The 20,322-nt window shown below is 56.7% G+C and overlaps 1 protein-coding gene and 1 pseudogene across 6 annotated transcripts in view; one reads left to right on the top strand and one right to left on the bottom strand.

Annotated features, from left to right (window-relative positions):
• Positions 1 to 3,097: 3,097 nt before the first annotated feature.
• Positions 3,098 to 20,322, bottom strand: part of ZNF135 (zinc finger protein 135) — a 34,579-nt gene continuing 17,354 nt past the window's right edge. The window contains exons 1-5 of one of the 5 annotated variants that reach the window (XM_036088412.2): positions 12,651 to 12,686; positions 11,190 to 11,274; positions 9,053 to 9,105; positions 8,625 to 8,751; positions 3,098 to 5,755 (exon numbers count right to left, since the gene is read on the bottom strand). In XM_036088412.2, the coding sequence (XP_035944305.1) occupies positions 4,050 to 5,755; positions 8,625 to 8,658 (1,740 nt within the window). In that variant the 5' untranslated portion in view covers positions 8,659 to 8,751; positions 9,053 to 9,105; positions 11,190 to 11,274; positions 12,651 to 12,686 and the 3' untranslated portion in view covers positions 3,098 to 4,049. Of the gene's footprint in view, positions 5,756 to 8,624; positions 8,752 to 9,052; positions 9,106 to 11,189; positions 11,311 to 12,349; positions 12,356 to 12,650; positions 12,853 to 19,328; positions 20,117 to 20,322 lie in introns of those variants that run through there. The other 4 variants (XM_036088409.2, XM_036088410.2, XM_036088411.2 and 1 more) reach the window with 4 other exon arrangements.
• The window catches only part of LOC118533242 (uncharacterized), a 45,978-nt pseudogene continuing 38,538 nt past the window's right edge, over positions 12,883 to 20,322 (top strand). The window contains exons 1-2 of the transcript XR_013444198.1: positions 12,883 to 13,269; positions 14,607 to 14,691. The product of XR_013444198.1 is annotated as an uncharacterized LOC118533242 (transcript). The remainder of the gene's footprint in view (positions 13,270 to 14,606; positions 14,692 to 20,322) is intronic.

Raw genomic sequence — 20,322 nt, 5'->3', positions numbered from 1 at the left:
GCTTAACGACTGAGCCACCCAGGCGCCCAATCCTTTTCTTTTTAGTATAAGATATTCCAAGCCCAAATTGTTTCTACCCTGAAATCAGCTATTTTCCAGTTCCAAAGAACTTGTTCCTTTTAGTGGGGATGCTGTGAGACCTGAGTGCCAGGTGTATTCATTGCTACTGGTGAGCTGGGAAATGTGTATATATACACACAGGTGCACACAAAAAGGCCCATGTGTGCTCATATGCATGCATATACGCATACATATACAGCAAGACCTCCACTTGCATTCTACTACTCCCCCATATTTTTTGTCAGTAGTGAGAACTCTAAAATCAGCATATTTACTAGTATGCTAAATTCTAAAATACCTCTCAAAATCATTTCAGAATTGCTTTTCTCAAACCACTACAAAAACCAAACCCATTGAAAAGATGTCAGGATTTGTTTGCTCTTCCCCTGCCACAACCATCCTGACCAAGGCATGGTAGAGCACATGAATGATTTGTTCTAGAGAGACAAAAAAATTTAGCCAGATGTTCCCACTTGTTAATCTCAGAGGAAGCTGGGTTAGTTCAGGCATTAGGGGCATTGGGTTTGTGCGGAGGGTCTCCCATCCAAAGGGGTAGGGATGTGGCTCATTGAGAAAGATGTAGCAGGGGCGCCTGGGTGGCTCAGTCATTAAGTGTCTGCCTTCAGCTCAGGTCATAATCCCAGGGTCCTGGGATCGAGCCCCACATTGGGCTCCCTGCTCCGCGGGAAGCCTGCTTCTCCCTCTCCCACTCCCCCTGCTTGTGTTCCCTCTCTCGTTGTCTGTCAAATAAATAAAATCTTTAAAAAAAAAAAATAAAAAGATGTAGCAGATGGAAAGCACAAGAAGGTGGCCCTGGTCTCTCCAGTGGAGTTGGGAGGGCTGGAAAGTGTACAGATCATGGAGCTCTGAGCCACGACTCAAAAAGGAAATGACATCTGGAGGGCAAGAGAGAGCCGCAGATGCACTGGCACGAAGAATGGAATGGAGTTCCTGGCTAGTTTCCACAGGGTGTCCGAGGATGACTGTTCAGAGTGGGCAGGGAAGGGCAAATCCCACAAATGGAAAACTGGCAAGATGGGAATAAATTTCAATGCGAAGAAGATGCTTAAATACCCTCTGTTATAGACTGAATTGCCCCCCACCCCAAATTTATACACTGAAGCCCTGACCCCCTCATGTGACTATATTTGGAGATAGGGCCTACAGGGAGGTGATAAGGGTAGGGCCCTAATCCCATAGCATTGATAGCCTTATAAGAAGAGGAAGAGCAGAGATTGCTCTTTGATCATGTGTGCGTGGAAGAAAGGCCATGCAAAGACACAGTGAGAAGGTGGCTATCTACAAACTGGGAAGAGCGGTCTCATTAGAAACCAACCCTGACAGCACCTTGGTCTTGGACTTCCAGCGAAGCACAACTCCAGAACTGTTAGAAAATTAATTTCTGTGGTTTAAGCCCCCACCCTGTGGTACTCGGTTGTGGGAGCCTGAGCCGACTAATGAGGCCTTCTCATGATCTGGGTTGAGAGCTTTGTAAATCATTGTCAACCAGTGTGACTGCTTTGGAAAGCAAACAGCCCAATCACACCAAGAACCACTATGACATTTGTATATCTCGAGTCTTAAGTTTTAGGCAGGATGATTTTTCTTAAAAAATTAAAGCCAAGAGAAAAGCTACATAAAATGAGATGCTGAAATCCTTTCTGGCCCTAGGTGGGATATTAAAAGTATTGAGGAAACCGCACGGAGGCCTGGTGGCAGTTGGACTTCTCACGTGGTGTCTCAGGGTTCCAAGCACAAGCGTCCCAGTGAGCAAGGCGGAAACTGCATGGCCTCTTGTGAATCACTGTTCACACCCTTCATTTTTCCTTGTTGGTCTTCAACTTTTGTGTCAATAATTGCGACATACCAGCAACTCTCCAAGTGAGGCCCTCTGGTAAGGAATGTGCTTGCCCCTGCCATTTTTCTGACACTGTGGGTTTAATTTCAGCTTCCCTCCACTGGTGTGGCCCTACTAGGGAGGGAATGCTCGTCTCACTCCAAGGGAGGGGAGATGTGATACTGTGGGCACCTCCTCATGGTCCCCAACTCCGGGCTGTATTCCTGTGTGTGTCATTGTGGGGGTAGGACAATAGGAGCTTGTGTGACTGGGTTTCTCAGTGATCTGGCATTTTCAAAGGACTGCAAGAGTGTGGCTGGGTTCCATTTTTACTCAACTGATCTCGAATGGAGGAGCCCTAACATGTTTTCCAAATGCAGTGTTCTCGGATGAGAAGTATCATCCTAGAGAGTCTGAACTGTGCACGGCTGGCATGACCCATTTTCTGCACTAGATTCAGGGGTAGGAGCCTATCATGCCATTTACCTAAAGAAGCTCATCTTCTCAGTACATCTGGTTTCCTTGAGGACAAGACGCAACACAAGGAAGAAGCCCAGGGAAAGGGAGGAGGACAAAAGAGCTGACCAGAAGACCGAGGCTATTGAGCCACACAGTCCAGTCCAGTCCAGTCCAGCCACTGGCTGGCTCCCTCTGGCAAATGAACACCGGAAAGGAGGCTGCAGCAACCTGAGGTGTGCCGCAAACATAAAATATATGCTGGATTTCAAAGATGTACTATACAGAAAGCAAGCAAAATATCGTATCAGTGGCTTTTTAGAGTGACACGTTGAAATGGTAACATTTGGGATATATAGGGACAGATATTAATTTATCTGTTTCTTCTTGCTTCTTAACTGGAACTGACAATAGCTAAATTTACCAATGTGGCTTGCACTGTTTCTACCGGAGATGGCTGTTTTAAGTGGCTTATGAATGAGTATGAGATTAATTCCAAAAAAGGGAGAGGAGGCACTGCAGAAGCATATGGGGACGGCTGGAAGACTCTGTAGTGTCCTTCCCCCAAGGGAGAAATTTCAAGGTGACTGGAAACTTACATCCCAGCATTGTGACTGGAAAACCAGGCCAACTGATATAACCCTGATGGTTGGTGACCAAATCCAGCCAATGTAATTTAAATACGGGTTCTAACGAGGATGGCAAGTCACCATTCAAGGGTCGTGGTTGTCAGAGAGACTGCTGTTCGTGGATTCAGGATTTAATGTAATACTATGGACCTTCAAGATAAATTATATAAAAACAAAAGCTTGTCTAAACACCAGGAAGAAGAATCAATGGAAACAATCAAGAGAGGATTACCTTGTACATTTCTCAAAAGAGATAAACCTTGCAAAACATAAGGTTCCAATGTGGAGGTGCTGTTGTTCACAAGATGGTGGCTTAACAAAGGAAATCTTCCTTTTTGTGAAACAGCAACATCTGTGTTTCTAATGCCTGTGAGTCCTGTAGAGAAATTTATAGTCACCTTGCACCATTCATAAGCACCCCTCCCAAAAATGTAATGTGCAATAATGATAAATTCTGAGTGTATCTGGTTCTTGTATATAAAGAGCATCCGCTTTGAAAATCTCTAGTTTGGGGCGCCTGGGTGGCTCAGATGGTTGAGCATCTGCCTTCGGCTCAGGTCATGATCCCAGCGTCCTGGGATCGAGTCCCGCATCGGGCTCCCTGCTACTTGGGAGCCTGCTTCTCCCTCTGCCTCTCTCTCTCTCTCATGAATGAATAAAATCTTAAAAAAAAAAAAAAAAAGAAAATCTCTAGTTTGGAATATCGTGAATCCTTGGACAGAAGCCATCTCCAGATCCGCTACATTTTTTTTTTCCATTTCTCTTTTCTGTAGGTTCTATGATGTAGCATTAGTGGGCACTCATGACTGAAGGTCCTCAACACTAACTCCACATCTCCCTCCTACTGTCTGGATGACCTGATATCCGGGGATGGGTGACCGAGAGCTCCACACTCCCACAGTCCTTTCCATCACTTCTCTCGGAGGGTGTCTGGGGCGTGTACTCTGTGCGGAGGCTTGCATGTGCATATACTTGTGTTGTTCCCGTTGAGAATGCCCGGGTCAAGTCTGGTAAGGGATGAGCCACGACTTGAGGCTTTCCCACGTCCCAGCGAGTGTGACGTGGGCCTACCCAGTATGAGTTCTCTGGTGCTTGGTGAGGGACGAGCTGTGTGTGAAGGCTTTCCCACAGTCCCTGCACGCATATGGCTTCTCTCCCGTGTGGATCCTCCGGTGCTGAGTGAGGTGGGTGCTCTGCCTGAATGACTTCCCACAGTCCTGACATTCGTAGGGCTTCTCCCCCGTGTGTGTCCGCTCGTGCTGGCTGAGCGATGAGCTGTGGCTGAAGGATTTTCCACACTCGTTGCACCCGTAGGGCTTCTCCTTGGTGTGAATCCTCTGGTGTTCTATGAGAAGGGAGCTCTGGCTGAAGGCTCTGCCGCACGCGTTACACTCGTAAGGCTTCTCTCCCGTGTGGATCCTCTGGTGCTGAATGAGGGGGGCGAGCTGGCTGAAGGCTCGGCCACACGCGTTACATTCATAGGGCTTCTCCCCCGTGTGGATGCGCTGGTGTTTGGTCAGGGACGAGCTGTGGCTGAAGGCCTTGCCGCAGTCCCCACACTCGTAGGGCTTCTCGCCCGTGTGGATCCTCTGGTGCTGAGTGAGGTGCGTGCTCTGCCGGAAGGCCTTCCCACACTGCCCGCACTCGTAGGGCTTCTCCCCCGTGTGAGTCCGCTCGTGCTGGCTGAGCGATGAGCTGTGGCTGAAGGTCTTTCCACACTCGTTGCACCCGTAGGGCTTCTCTCCCGTGTGGATCCTCCGATGCTCGGTCAGGAGCGTGCTCTGGCTGAAGGCCTTCCCACACTCACTGCACTCGTACGGCTTCTCTCCCGTGTGGGTCCTCTGATGCTGAATCAGCGGTGTGATCTGCGTGAATGCCTTCCCGCACTCGTGGCACTCGTAGGGCTTCTCCCCCGTGTGGATGCGCTGGTGTTTGGTCAGGGACGAGCTGTGGCTGAAGGCCTTGCCGCACTCCCCGCACTGGTAGGGCTTCTCCCCCGTGTGGATTCGCAGGTGCTGGGTGAGGTGGATGCTCTGCCGGAAGGCCTTGCCGCACTCGCCACACTCGTACGGCTTCTCCCCCGTGTGAGTCCGCTCGTGTTGACTGAAGGACGACCTGAAACTGAAGGACTTCCCGCACTCGCTGCACTCGTAGGGCTTCTCCCCTGTGTGAGTTCTCTGGTGCTGGATCAGTGGGGCAATCTGGTTGAAGGTTTTCCCACACTGAGTGCACTTGTAAGGTTTCTCACCGGTGTGGATTCTCTGGTGTTTGGTAAGTGCCGAGCTGTTTCGGAAGCCTTTTCCGCATTCGTGACACTCATAGGGCCTCTCTCCCGTGTGCGTGCGGTGGTGCTCGATAAGTGCTGAGCTGTGACTGAAGGCCTTTCCACAGGCCTGACATCTGTAGGGCTTCTCCTTTGCATCTGTTTTCTGCTGGGCACTGAACTCTGGTTCTGGCTTGCCCCTCTTCCGGCGCGTCCCCGGCATGCGGAGGCCTTGTCTTTCAGGGGTCGGCGGCTGAGGTGGGAGACTGGGGTTCAGAGTCAGGTTTTCCCCGAACCCATTGCCCTGCTGCTGCTGCTGCGCGGGCGTCTTCCCAGGCGTGAGGGCTGCTCGCACCGCACGGCTCTGTCCCCGGCGGCCCTCGGCGCTGCCACCCTGAGGGTACCACAGGCTGTCCCCCAGGAACCTTCCCACTAGGACGCTGCTGGCTGTTCTCTCAGTGACGTCTTGCTTTGGAGCTGACAGTCTCGTTTTGGGTCGAGTTTCCAAATCTGAAACAAAAATGGAGATGTTCCTTAATTTCAGTTTGGGGGGAAGAGTTTGTGGTGGGTGGGTGGCTAAAGACTAGAACGGATGGTTTTGAAAGGCTGAAGGCACAGGTGGCTTGGACCACTTAAAAATACAGCTTTGCAAATCAGGGAAGGAGCAGGAGCAGGAGGGAAAGCACAGAGAATAGTCAGGGGTGGGGGACCTGGCGTAGGGACACGAAGGGAGCTTGCAAGGGGAGCACAGAGAATGAGGGCAGGGAGAGGACGCGGGGCAGACAGCGAGCATCTAGGGAAGTTGCCGACGGATGCCCCAGGCTGGAAGGGGCAGAGCAACGGCCAGGCCTGGCGAAAGCAGCCTCCAAGTGCCAGGTGGTGATGGAGGAAGAGCCGCCTCTCACAGGTGAAGGACCAGCCAGCCCAGCCCTCCCACTGCTCAGGTCCAGTTTCTTCCTGGTGGTCTCTTGCTGCTGTTCCACGTCGGCCAGGTGTAAAGAAACCACCAGCTCCCCCAGCCCGGAGACAGCTGAGATGTGTATCGCCAGAAGCAGGGATAAATGACCCGAGGCGAACAGGAGGACTTGGGTCTGGTCTGTCGGGTCTCTCTCACCCACTGGGAGCTCCCTGAGGGCAGGGCTTCTGTCCACCTCGGTCACCGCTGCACCCCCGCCCACAGCAGAGGCCAGCAGACATGCTGCACGAACAAGCAAATGCATCCCCTCCTCCTCCTTCCGGGCAGGACTGCCCCTTGGCCCTGGTACCCAGTCTGCCCTGCACATCCACGGCCTCGGTGCATGCCGTCCCCACCCCAACACTGGACTGGCCTAAAGGTGTGAGGGGGGCACCCTGCCCGTTTACGTTACGCTCTAATGAAGTGTTCAGGAAAAAAAAAAAGGTCACGCCAGGTGTGGCTGGCAAAATAGTGGCTCCCAAACATGTCCATGTTCTAATTCCCGGAACCAGTGAGGAAGGAAGGTTGCCAGTCCTCTGACATTAGCTAATCCTCTGCGATTACCCTGAGTTCACACAAGAGGCAATCACAAGAGTTCTGATCTGAGAGAGAGAGACACGTAGGAGGGCCGGGGCCAGAGTGACGGGAGAAGAGCTCAGGGCCATGCTCACTTGGAAGATGGACACGGCTGTGAGTCAAGGACCGCGGGCACCTCTGGAAGCTGGAGAGTGAAAGGAAATGGGTTCTCGCCAGGCCCTGCAGAAGGAACGCTGCCTGCACTGTAGTGCGGTGGCCTCCAGAACGGGAAGATAATTCGTGTTGCTTCAGGCCGCTAAGCTTGTGGTACTTTGTTACAACAGTCATAAGAAGCTAATATCCTAGGTAAGGGCTGGCTACTCCTGAAGCTGGAGACACTCAGTCGTGACCCCCTCCCCCACACTGGCCATTTCTCCTGGGCCCTGGTGATGGGCTGCTGCTGAAACTGGGTCAGGGCCCGACACCAGTGCCGGGAAGCCCCACCCCCTGCAAGGCTGGTACTGGTCTCAGGAGCTGGGTAAGAGGTATGAAGAAGACAGCCCCCACGGGCACGTGGGAAAGCCCAGATTGGATGCACCGACCCACAGATACATGAGTTGTAAAAGATTCTGTGGTTTAAACCACTGAGGCTGGAGTGTTTGTTACATAGAAAGAGCAGGCTGCTGCCCAACCCCAGTGCCTTTGCACTTGCTGTTCCTTCTGCCTGGAATTCTGTTCTGCCAGCTTGTTTCATGGTGGCACTGTTCCCATGACTCATGGCTCACACGTCACCTCCCTGGAGAGGCTCGCCTCATCTCTGCTCAGGTCCTCCGCACAACCTGGCCTCTGCCTTGTGACCCGTGTTTACTTCCTCAGCATTCATCATACGCCGTGAGCGTCTTGTGCAGCTGTTATTCCACCTGTTTACTGCGTGCCCCTTCCCTCACCAAGAATGTGAATTCACTGAGGGTCTCACTCACAGCAGAACAGGTGCTTGGTGCACATTTACTGAAAGACTGAGTAGTCAATTTGCTCAGAAGAATGCGAGAGGAGATATGGAGAGAGAGTGCCCCGGGGGTGAATGGGCTCCTCCCAGCCCTGCAGGGCTCTCCCCTCACCTGAGCACGCACCCCGGGGAACCCCCTCATCCACCGCCCACAGCTGCTCCTCCTGCTCCAGCAGGGAGATGACGTCCAGCTTGGGGAGCCAGCATCCTGCTCGAGGGAGACCCACAGGTGCGCCTTTGTGTTCCAGGACCCTTCTCACCCCTCTGTCCACTCCACTTTCCTTCTTCCGGGACCCACTTGGCTGCAGGCCCCAGAGGCCACAGTTGTGGAAGAGGCCCTGGTGTCAGGCCCTGGAGGGACCCCAACCCTGGCTCTGGGGGGATGTGTGACCCCGCCCCGGCCAATCCAAGCTCTCCTGCCTCCCCCGCCCGCCGGCAACAACGACCAGCATGGAGGGGACTGGGCTGCCACACAAGACAACCCGCGGGCCTTCCGTGGGGGCCCAGGCCCTGACCCTGTCTTTTTGGCTGGTCTCAGACACAGAGGAGGAGCCGTGGCAGCTCTCCTCACCTCCAGGGGCCCGTCTGTGAATGGAGGCAGAAAGAGGTGGCGCTCTCAAGACTCGGCCCTGGACCCAGAGGGAGGAGTGTGAAGGGAGGGGACCCCTGACAGGCCCCAGGAAAACTCAGGTCTGCCCTGGGATTCTGCAGGCCTGGGACCCACTATGGCCTCTTGCCCCATGACTTTCTGCTTCTGGCATTTTCAGGTGGGATCTGTAACTTGCAACCAAACGTCAGGAATCTAAGGCCAAAACTCATCCCAGGTATTTTAAGGCCTAGACCCACCCCTGCTTTTAACCCAGGAGAATTAGAATCTGTGCTGGGGGCAGGTGTGGCCTTACCCACGGAGACCAGGAGCCTCACGGTCTCCAGCATCACATCGTGGTACAGGGTCCTCTGGGCAGGCTCCAGCTGCCCCCACTCCTCCTGGGTGAAGTCCACAACCACGTCCTCAAAGGTCACTTGCTCCTGAAACAAATGTCACATGCAAATGTCCTCACCTAGGCCAACCTGGCGATGGCTGCGAGTGGGAGCAGCTGGTGGACAGCGACAGCCAAGCTGAGGCGGGGAGGGGTTTTCTCAGGTCTGAGGATTTGGGCCAGGTTTTCCTGGGGGGCCTGGGGGCTCTGCTGGAGGAAAGGGGGTCTTAGGATATAAGAGGACACGCCCCAGCCGTGCAAGCACCCCTGAGATGCCATCATGGCAGTGACCGAGGGAGGGGACAGAAAACCTCCCACCCATCAGCTAGAATGTTCCCTGGTGTCCATACCTGCAGTCACCAAGCCGCAGACTCATGTAAATCTGCGCTGTGCATGACGATTCCTGAATACAATGTGGGGCGAAAGAAAAGAGCGAGTGGAGTGGTGGGAACAAGCAGGTGAACCCAATGGGGGGGGGCCCAGTAACGGGACCTCTGGGAACCGTTTCCTAGTCTTTGATTTTGGACGTTTACATATTGGGGTAAAAACATGATCCCCAAGGAGAAAAGCTAATGGTGGCTCCTGGGTGATCCCGTCACCCCCCCACTTGTGTGTGTTTTCTGAAATTCCCACACAAGGCCCGTTTCTTCCGCGACTGGGTGGGGAATTTACGATTTTCTTAAAGTCGCATGAGGGGCAGGGGCGGACATCCTCCACAAAGGCAGTTTCATCTCACCAAATGAAGTGCTGTAGATGGCGGGGCGGGGGGGATATGTGGGGAGCAGAGGCAAAGCCCAGGCCCTCACCTTGACGTTGGGTGTCACTGCCCCGAGTGAGGGGCAGTGAGGGACACACGGGGCCCAAATACTGGATCCTGGCCCCACGGGCAGCATCTGCCTCTGCTAACATTTCTCCCACCAGAGAAGGGGAGATGTGGGGCAGCAGAGGGTAGGAACTAGGCATCTGGGGGTGGCCCTGTCAGGACTCGGCCCTGGACCCAGATGATTGGGCTTCAAACTCCAGCCCCAGGTCCATCTTTTAAAGTGCTCTGCGCCTCCTGCCCTCATCTGTGAGTTAGTGAGAACTCCCCGAGAAGGCTGTTGGGAGGAGTAAGGGAATTCACATGATGTGTGTGCCCCGGGCCTGGCACAGGGTGGGTGCTTTACCTGTGTGAGCCCCCATTCAGGTAGGTGTGCTGGGGGGCTTGGGGAGGTTTTATTTTTTTCACCAATTTCCCCATTTCTGCTATATTTCCCAGACTCAACAGGTCTTAGTGGTTGTCTGCAGAGTCCTCGTGAGCGCAGGGCATGGTTCTGGGCACCGCAGATGCCAGGGAAACGAGACGCACACCTGGCCGCGTGGTGCTCATGTGCTAGTGGCAGGGTCTGGGCGCTGACAAAAAATGACATCCCAGGAGGGGTCAGTGCTCTAGAGAAAATGGGCGGGGCGCTGCTGGAATAGCCACGAAGGCCGTGGGATGTGTGCTGAGTGCTGGGGATGTTGGTGGGCGCACGTGGGCTGAGCTGGGCCCAGGCGTCCTGGCTCAGCCACTCCCAGCTGTGTGGCCTCAGGGCTGTGACGTGCCTCTGGGTCTTAGTTTCCTCCTTCCAACCTCATGGGGCTGATGTGGGGGCAGGATAAGGTGCAGTGTGTCCAGCACTGACCTCAGGCTTTGGCACATTTCCACCCATTCACTGAGTGCCTACTGTGTTCTGGGCCTTTGCACGTGGCAGAGATGATCAGAACTGCTTCCAAGGCCCTGGGCCCCCGGCAGTTGGCCTAGGAGACCTTGTTCTCAGTCTTCCTGTTACATGTGTGTGCCTGCCCCTTACGGAAAGTGCCTAGTTGGTTCCACCTCCAGGCCTTTGCTCATGGTATTCCCCCGGCCTGGAACATTATTCCTGTGGGCCTTGATCTCACTCCCTACCCCCCTGCAGGTCTCTGTTTGGGGGCCACTTCCTCAGGGAGGCCTTCTGGGCTATATTGGCTAATGCCTGGTGCCCAAGCCCACCTTCTTCTGGGCCTCATTTCCCTGCACAACACTTGGCACATTGACATTCCTCGTAGGGACTGTAAGCCCCATAGGGATGGTGATTTTTTCTCGTCCTGTCTGTTCCTATACCTGCAATTCCTACAACAGTGCCTGGAAGGGCACCTGGTCAATGGCAGGTGCTAAGTCCCTGTCGCCTAAGGGACTGGATGGAGAGAGTGAGCTGGGAGTACACACCAGAACCCTGTGCTGAGGAAGTGCCAGACACATCAGTGGAATGATTGAGTGCTGTCCGTCAGGGTAGAATAGGGCAGGTGAAGGAATCAGGAGGAGCCTCTCAGAGGTGGTGAGGTGGGAGATCTGGAGGAAGATGGAGCTGGCCAAAGCACATTCCTGGCAGGGGGCAGAGTAAGGGTAAAGGCCCTGAGAGCAGAATGAGTCTGGTGGGGACCTGAGGAGGCCCGGGAGGCCTGAGTGGGAGGGCGGTGGTTACTCACCGGGGCCCCGGCAGTGAGGAGCCCAGCAGTCATTCCCTCCTCCTCTGGCCTCTTACAGGAACAGCCAGCTCCTCTGCAGGCAGTTCTGGGGGAACGGGGATGCGAGAGACTGGGCGAGTGCCTGTGGTGACCAGAAACCCCACACCCTGGAATCTATGTGCAAGGAGGAGGGGTTCTAGCTGCTAGAGCCGGAGCCCTGCACCCAGGCCAAACCCAACAGCAGTGAAACCTCAGCTTGGCATTTTCCAAGCACCTACTGTGTGCCCAGTACTACTGCAGGCATTGTTGACAGATTACCTTGAATTTTCCCAGCCCATTTCACAAATAGGAAAACTGAGGGCCACGGGCGGGCAAGGGGCACACCCCCAGTTGCCTAGGTGGGTGATGACTATTTGTTACTATGACAGAAAGCTAGACGGTTACGGAGTCTTTAGGCACTGTTTGCCTCAGTTTCCCCCTCCCATAAAATGAGAGTGGTGACCCAGCACAGAGATTACAGGAATTAGGGTGTGGCAAGGGCTGAATTCGGAGCCGGCACGCAGCAGTATGCACATGAAGGCCATCGGTGCTGGAGGGAAGCCTCTCACTTCAGCGAGCATCTGCTTAGCATCCACAACAGGCAGGGCCCTCAGCCCTGGCTGAGTGCCCGCATGAAACTCAGGCCAAAGGCAGTATGCATCTCCCCTGTCTCTCTGTACCTCCCCTTGGTGATGCTTCCCGTGCACCCAGTTCTGTCCCATCCCACTTGTGTCCTGTTGTCTTCACAGCAGTTTCCAGGATGGGAGCTATCTTGTTGAGTGATGTGTCGACAGGTTTCTTATCATCTCCCTGACTCTCCTGGGGGCTCTGGGGTCCGAGACAATATTCGGGGCTCTTGGGTTTAGGATAGGGCCTGGCACCCAGGACATCTAAATATGGCTTGGGGAATTAATGAAGGAGCCTGGATGGTACTCAATGACTTTAACATAATGAGGCTGTTTTCTGGGTCCTAGGCGGCTGGGAGTGAAGTGTTGCGCTTTTGGTCTCCCGCACGATCATCCTGAGAAGCCGCCCGGTAAGATGAAGCTCCAGAGATGACTTCGCAGCGGGGCCTCGGCCCTCCCCACCCTCCAAACCCCGGACGTCCCACCAAAGCAGGGAAGGATGCAGGTCAGGCTGGCTCCAGTCTCTGAAGGGTCGGACCAGCTAGTATCTCTGTGACCCGGAAGCCGGAGGCTCCCACCCCTCTTGCCAAAGCCAGGGCCCCACCCTGGCCCCAACTCCTCCTTTCGAACCCGGAGACACCCCCACCCCCAATCCGGGCCCCGCCCACTAGGCCCCGCCCCCACCGCCCCCACCGCCCCCGAAGCAACCGGCCCCGGGCCCAAAGCAGGAAAAGGGGCTCTACAGACGCACGCGGGAAGACCCCGGATGCCCGCCCGTCTCGGCCTCCCCCGTTCCGACCGCCCCAGTGTCACTCACCAGCCGGACGGCAGGACAAAGGCCGCGGCCGCCACCAGCCGGGTCTGGGCCTGCGCGGGCGGGCGCCCAACTACATCTCCCAGAGGGCGGCGCGCGCACTTCCGGTCGTTTCCGTGCTCGCCTCGCCCCCGCCCGGGGCAGTGGCTCCTGCGTTCGGAGTACGAGCTCGGCTTCGAGGACCCCCGCCGGCCTTAGCCTCGCCTGCCCGCCCCAAAACGCTTCCACGCCGCATTCCCTTGTCGGATGGCCGGACGAAGGCCACGCCCGCGTTTGACCGGGACTGCGCCTGCGCAGGCGGCGCCGAACTACAACTTCCAGAGGCCCGCGCGCGGCGTCCGTGGATTCTGCCCCAGCCGTCCGGTCGTGGGGGATCGAGTTCGAGTTTCGACGACCGTGCTTATGGCGTGGTCGCAAGTGTCCGGTGCCCGCGGGCTGTGCCGTGGGCCCCGCGACCGTCGCCCCCGCGCTCCGACAGCGGTAACTGGCCGGGGACTAGTGTAGACAGTGGTCGGGGGGTCCGGGAGGACGCTGAGCGAGGCCGTGGGGAGATCCCGAGGAGCAGTCTCCGCGAGGAGGTGGCAGCCGGGCCGAGGCCGCGTGGGCAGGGCCTGTGAGTGAGGTGAGTCCCCCCGGAGCAACGACGTACTGCTTTCCTGCTGGAAACTGTGCCGTAGACTTTATTGTTGTAGAGCAAACTGGTGTTTCCAAAAGACAACAAAAAGTGCAAGACACAAAAATGACACACAAAGTTGAAACAGATACGTTCACTAAGATGCCAGATAGCAGAGCCGCTTACGTTTTGCCACGCCGACCCTGCCTTGCGGTATTTAGGACGTGGTTGTAGGAAACATCGCGTGGTAGACACCTTTTACGTCATTGCCGGATGTGTGCATTTGAACAGCAGCGTGATATTCAAAGCTGATGTGTCCTCGGCGCCTGAATTCGTCGTTGGCTGAACACTGACCAAGGCTTGCCAGGCGCCGGGCCCAGGGTACGGCAGCCAGCAGTGGGCCAGGCGCCGGGGGACAAGGTGTGCACCTCGCCATGCACCCACTCGGGCCAGACTTCCTTCCACTGGTGTGCACGGACCATCCCTAGAGCAGTGAGTGGAAAGAACCTCACCAGGGCTGAGCCATGTGCACTTGCCCCATTAAGAAAGACTAATCGGTTCAAGTCAGGGCTTGCATGCTGGGTTTGAAGCTGAGAAAAAGTGTCAAGGCAAGGGCATTTTTTCTTTGACTGGAACAACAATTTGTTTGAAACAACTCTGACTCTGAAAACAGCAGAGAAGACAGTAGGAATTCTCACGTTAGGGAAAAACCTAGCTGGGTACCTTTTCTTTACACATAAAGACACTTAAAAGATTAGGCTGGTTCTCACATGAGTAGAAGACTTTAAATTTCATAAGCCCTACAGAAGTGGTTGTTAGGAAAAAATATGATGGATGGCCCAAAATCAGAATGCACTGATGTCAACAAGGCAAAGACAAGCTTAACGGCTTTTCTTTAAAGTGTTTTGTACATTCAAAGACTCTAAAGGCCCACATTTGTGATTGTCATACTGAAAGCCCACCTTCTCTTCTCTGTACTACAGATGAAGGCTTTAAAATACACATGAAATGTCAGTTATCAGTTCTTTCACCTGCAAACCAAAATGCAAAAAGAGACTTATTTTTTCTGTTAGTTTTTTCTTCCACAAAGTGTGTACTCTTCCCCCTGCTTTCCTTTTACTGTATCAGAAGGCATGTACACACTACTCATGATGAAGTCTTTTCCCCAGAAGGTCTGGGCAGAGTCCTGGTAATGAGCTGTTGACTGTGGTGCCACACAGACTTGCCTGCTCATGGGGACCTACCCCAGCCCAAGTTTTGAGCCAGGTTGCCCTGCTCAGCTCCCTTGGGACTTGCCCTTCCGTCACCTTCCTCTACCCTCCTAATCCTTGTTTTTTTCCAACCAGCTTTCACAAACTCAAATGCCTGCAGGGGCTGGGCTCTGAAGGGATGGGTGCTGATGGTCTCAACCAACTGGTGCCATGTGAACAGGTAAGCGCAGTGTATCAGGTCTGTACTTCTCAAAAGAAGCCAAAGATTTGGTTTTGTGTGTGAAATCTCTTGATTCACAGGAAATTCAAAGGGTTTAAAAACACTGTCAATTCAACAAGATGATCTGAAGGCTAGCTCTGTGTTGCCTTCACCCCTCCAGACCATGTTGTAGCCAGTGGCTGGGCCCCACTTACGCCGATCTCCGCTTCCTCTAGCCAGAGGGGTCGCCTCCACCTGGCTGTGACAGGACAGCACCAGGAGCAGTCGCATTAGGAATCGGTGTAGGTTTCAGGGAATTCTATAATCATGTCATGGATAGCACAACTTCACTACACTCTTTTTGTTAAATTGTTCGATGTATACATTTAAATATATTACAGTGTTTAGCCTTGTATATATATTTCATCCTTTTTTTAAAAAAAAAAATCGTTTTGGGAGCCTCAAAGCCTAGCAGTGCCCAGGCCTCTGCTCCCAGAGGCCCTGACTGCGGTGGGGAGGAGGGTGGTGTGTTTGCCTCTGGTTCTGGAGCATGAGATGATGAGGACTCGCACTGCATCACAGGACCCAGTACCTGGCCCAGCAGAGCTCCGTGACAAGCGCTGGAGGACAGACCGGGAGGCTGGGAAGCGTCCCAGTGGGCAGGTGTTGGGGTCCTGCAGGGGACACTGGCAGATGGAAGCAGCGCGTGAGCCAAGCATGCACGGAGTGAGCAGAAAGAGAAGAGGGGGGCTGGTGTTCTACCTCGCTGCAGCTTGAGCAGCATCTTGGGACCAGGCAGGCTGGGCAGTTAACTCAGTTTAGCAGCTTTGGTGAATCGGGATTCTGAGGAGCGACCCTTCAGGGCCAGGACCCTGGGCCGCATCCGTGCCTGTGTCCGCCAAGGCAGAGAGTGTTGAGGGTGGCCTTCCGTGATGCTTCCTGCCACCCCGTCTCCTCAGAGGTCCCAGTACGGTTCCTTGGTTGATCACTGAAGGCCTGAGGTGGGGTCTTGGCAGTGGCCGAGCTCACTTACTCATTTGATTACCATTCACCCATTCTCACTCGCAAAGGGCTGCTCTGTGCCGGGCGCTAGTAAAACGCTCCAGTGAAGACTGTTCTGGGCAGGGGAGGCAGCGCTTGAGGAGCGGAGGAGGCCCAGCATGGGAGTCATTGTGGAGACAGGCAGGGACAGAGTGGGTGAGGAGGCCAGCCTACACCACCCCAGCGCTGGGGGCTACTGAAGCAGGAAGGGACTCGAGGGAACTGGTCGGCTGGGCTTTATGTCATCTCAGTGTGGCTGCTTCAGAGGGATCCTGCCGGCTGCTGGGATCGGATGGGATGGAGGGGAATGGGCTGGAGGCAGAGTTTGCTTAGAGGCAGCTGCAGACATTCAAAGATGTAAAAAAGAAGATAGAAGAAAGGGAGGCTGGGGCAGTTGAGTGCAGAGGAGAGAAGAGAACAGGGCGATCCTTGGGCCTTGCAGGGTGGAGGGATGGCATATAGGGGAGGGAGTTGTTTTTCTTTCGATCAAGGGTTCTTCGGACAAGCTCAGTTGGAGGACTGAGGGACATCAGGCAGATGTCTCTGGAGGGCAGTTGGTCTTTGGGATGCCCGGGCAGACATCTTCCGAGAACCCCATCTTCGGAGCTGTTAGCGTGAGGATGGTTGGGCCCATGGCAGTGAGGGGCCTGACTGACGTCTTGTAGGCAGCGGCCTCCACTCTCTCGTACAATCCTGCTCCAACCCAGAGAGCTGTGAATGTGCCCCTGGCTTAGGGGGATTAGAATGAAAAATGCATTGGAATAAACCTCTGGCCCCCAACAAGTGGGGACACTGTGATTTCTTTGTCCACATGTCCTGTCATCTTAAACAAACCTGTCCATCATGTGTGCTGTAACTGAAGGATCAGGGGCTGACGGTAGGGCCAAGACCCCCACCCTTGCCACCTGAGCTCCAAGGAAGAAACTCTGCCCCAGCAGGATGAGAAAGAAGTTGCTTAGGAAAGAGCTGGAGCCCACAAGAAATTAAGGCATGGAGTTGAGCCAGAAGCCCCCAGTGAGGACTTCGAGGATAAGCCAGGATGCTGGAGCGAGCCACGAGCAGGGTCTGGAGGCCCAGCTAGTGAGAGTTCCGAGAAGGCAAGCACGGCGAAGGGTGCGAAGGCAGCGGAGGGATCTGCGTGGCCCAGGACGGAGCTAGCGGACGGAGGCTGCAGGTGGGATGCAGGGGGCAGCGTGGTGGAGGAGCAGCAGGGGGCTGGGCGGGGCAGATCCAAAGGCTTTTCCAGTTGAAAGGCGACTTATGGATGATTTAAAGGAGAAGGTCTCTGCTTACATGTGGTCAGAGTCCCTCCAACACTATTTCCAAGTAAAGTTCAAAAAACAGAACAAAACAAAACTTCTAAGGCTTTCGTTTACATGGGGCAAGTGGTGCCCAGCGATGAAGAGCTGCGGATGGATGAAAAGCCGAATCCAGGTGCGCACACGCTATCCCCAGAAGTGGTAGGGTAAACTGAGGTGCTTGGGAGACCCCACACCTGCTCTTGGGAAATCCAGGGTGACCATAATGCCAGATTTTTATGTGACATCTATGATTTGAGAAATGTTGGCATTTATCTCAAAAAAAAGTCATTCTGTGAATCAAACAAAATCATGTGCTGGTCAGATTTGGTTGGACCTAAAAACCCTGCCCGAAATCCATTCAGAAAGAAAGCAGATTAATAGGTGTCAGGGGCTGAGGGAGGGGAGATGGGGAGTGACTGCTAATGGGTATGGGGAACCCATTCTGGGAGTGATGAAAATATTCCAGAATTCCAGAATACATGGTGGGGATGGTTGCACAACGTTATGCATGTACTTAATGCCACCGAATTGTGCATTTTAAGTAGTTAAAATGGCAAGTTTTATGTTGTGTGTACTTTGTCGTGAAAAAGGAATGGGGGGGACAAAAAAAAAAAGAAAAGAGGAGGAAAGTTCCACATAAAAGAACCCCACGCGTGTGCCAGGCTTCCAGGGGCTGGGCGGGCGGCAAGCCTCCTTCCGCGGAGCGCAGGAGGGCGGCCAAGTCAAGGGCGCCGAGGCCGATCTGGCGCCCCCGGGAAAGGCTCCTGGAACTGGTGGCGCTGGCGACGCTCCTCTTCTGTAGCTTGCGGAACACAGACGGCCGGCCGCCGAGCTGAGCGCGGCGCTGGGGGTCGCTGTCACCCAAGGAACGCGGCCGGCGCGGCGACACCCGGAGACGTGGCGGGTCCGGGTCGCCTGCAGGACGAGTCCGCCAGGGGTCGCTGTCACCCGGGGAACGCGGCGGCGGGGCGGTGGGTCCCGGGTCGCTCCGCAGGACGAGACCTTTGGGGGTCACTGTCACCCGGGGTAAGCGCCAGGCGCGGCGACACCCGGGGGACGCGTCGGGGCCCGGGTCGCTCCGCAGGACGAGTCCTTCGGGGTTCGCTATCACCCGGGGAAAGCGCCAGGCGCAGCGACACCCGGGAGACGCGGCGGGGCCCGGGTCGTCTGCAGGACGAGTCCGCCAGGGGTCGCTGTCACCCGGGGAACGTGGCAGCGGGGGTGGCGGGGCCCGGTCGTTCCGCAGGACAAGCCCTTCGGGGGTCGCTGTCACTCGGGGAACGCGGCGGGCGCGGCGAAACCCGGGAGACGCGGAGGGTCCCGGGTTGTCTGCAGGACGAGCCCTTCGGGGGTCACTGTCACCCGGGGAACGCGGCGGCAGGGGTGACGGGTCCCGGGTCGCCCCCAGGACGAGCCCTTCGGGGGTCGCTGTCACTCGGGGAACGCGGCAGGCACAGCGACACGCGGGAGACGCAGCCGGTCCCGGGTCGCTCCGCAGGACGAGCCCTTCGGAGGTCGCTGTCACCCGGGGTAAGCGCCAGGCGCGGCGACACCCCGAGACGCGGCGGGTCCGGGTCGCCTACAGGACGACTCCGCCAGGGGTCGCTGTCACCTGGGGAACTCGGCGGCGGGGGTGGCGGGTCCCGGGTCCTTCCGCAGGACGAGCCCTTCGGGGGTCGCTGTCACTCGGGGAACGCGGCAGGCGCGGAGACACCAGGGAAACGCGGCGGGTCTTGGGTCGCCCCACAGGGGGAGTCTGCCGTGGGTCGGTGTCACCCGGGGTAAGCGGCAGGTCTGGCGACACCCAGGAGACGCGGCGGCGGGGACGGCGGGTCCCCGGTCGCCCCGCAGGACGAGCCCGCTGAGGGTCGCTGTCACCCTGGGTAAGTGGCAGGCGGGGCGACACCCAGGAGACGCGGCGGCGGGGACGGCGGGTCCCGGGTCGCCCCGCAAGACGAGTCTGCCGAGGGTCGCAATCACCCGGGGTAAGCGCCAGGCGCGGCGACGCCCGGGAGACGCGGCAGGTCCCGGGTCGCCCCGCAGGACGAGTCCGCCGGGGGTCGCTATCACCTGGGGGACGCGGCGGCGGGAGTGGCGGCTCCCGGGTCGCCTGCAGGGCGAGTCCGCCGAGGGTGGCTGTCACCCGGGGGACTCGGCGGAGGGGACAGCGGGTTCCGGGTCGCCCCGCAGGACGAGCCCTCCGAGGGTCGCTGTCACCGGGGGGCCGCGGCGGGGGTGGCGGCTCCCGGGTCGCCTGCAGGACGAGTCCGCCGGGGGTCGCTGTCACCCGGGGCCCGCGTCCGCTCACTGCGTGGCGTGCAGTTTCTGGTGGTCGAGGAGGTGGACCATCCAGGGGAAGGCCTTCCCGCAGACGCCGCACTCGAAGGGCCGCTCGCGGCCGGAGGGCTCCCCGCGTCGCTCTCCATCCGCGTCCTGGGCGCGGGGGCCTCCATCCGCCGCTTCCAACGGGCCGGCCTCCCCTGGCCCCTCGCCCCCGCCCCGCCGGGGCCTCTTGCGCAGCGGCTGCAGCAGGTGGATCTTCCGATGCTCCTCCAGGACGGAGGCGTGCAGAAAGGCCTTGCCGCACTCGGGGCACGAGAAGGGCCCCTCTTCCAGGTGGCGCTTCTGGTGCTCGATGAAGTGGGTGACCCAGGTGAAGACCTCCCCGCATTCGGCACACGCGAAGGGCCGCGCCCCTGGGGGGACTTGGGTCGCCGCTGAGCGCCCCGAGGAGGGGGCAGCAGCCGGTTGCCCCGCCTCTTCAGGGGAGGCTTTGGTGTCTTTGAGTAAGGGCAGGTGGGCATCGCTGTCCCCAAGTCTCTTTTGGGGACTGCTGCTCCGAGCACTTGGGAGGGTGGGGTCTGCAACCAGGCCGGGCTGAGGGCTCGGGTGCAGGGGCCCCTCGGGAGCAGGCCCTTGGCCTCCAGTGCCCTGAAGCACAGCGTCCCTGGGGGCAGCCCCTGCCTGCCAGGTACCCCCTTCTGCCTGGGGAGCGTCCTGGGCCAGCCTGGGGAGGGAGTGTCTGTTCCTCAGGGCTCTGTCCCCCACCTGCCCACAGGGAGGTTCATCCCAGATACTAGGCTTCAGAGGCGAGCAGCCCAGGCCTGGGGAGGGTGAGGGAAAAGGGTTAATTGTTAGCGAAGTGGCAGGGGCTGGAGGCCGCACTCTGGGACTCTCCCTGCCCTCCTTCCCCCCAGGGACTGCTGAGAAGAGCAGGCAGCCCGTAGCCTGTACTCAGTAGGGCCTTAGTGCCCTCAGTCCTTTCCTTTCTTAAGATAAAGGGATAGGTGGGGTTGGGGGGCAGATCCCA

This window comes from Halichoerus grypus, chromosome 15 (genome assembly GCF_964656455.1).
Source record: "Halichoerus grypus chromosome 15, mHalGry1.hap1.1, whole genome shotgun sequence".
Taxonomy (NCBI): domain Eukaryota; kingdom Metazoa; phylum Chordata; class Mammalia; order Carnivora; family Phocidae; genus Halichoerus; species Halichoerus grypus.
This window is presented reverse-complemented; position numbering and strand designations above follow the sequence as displayed.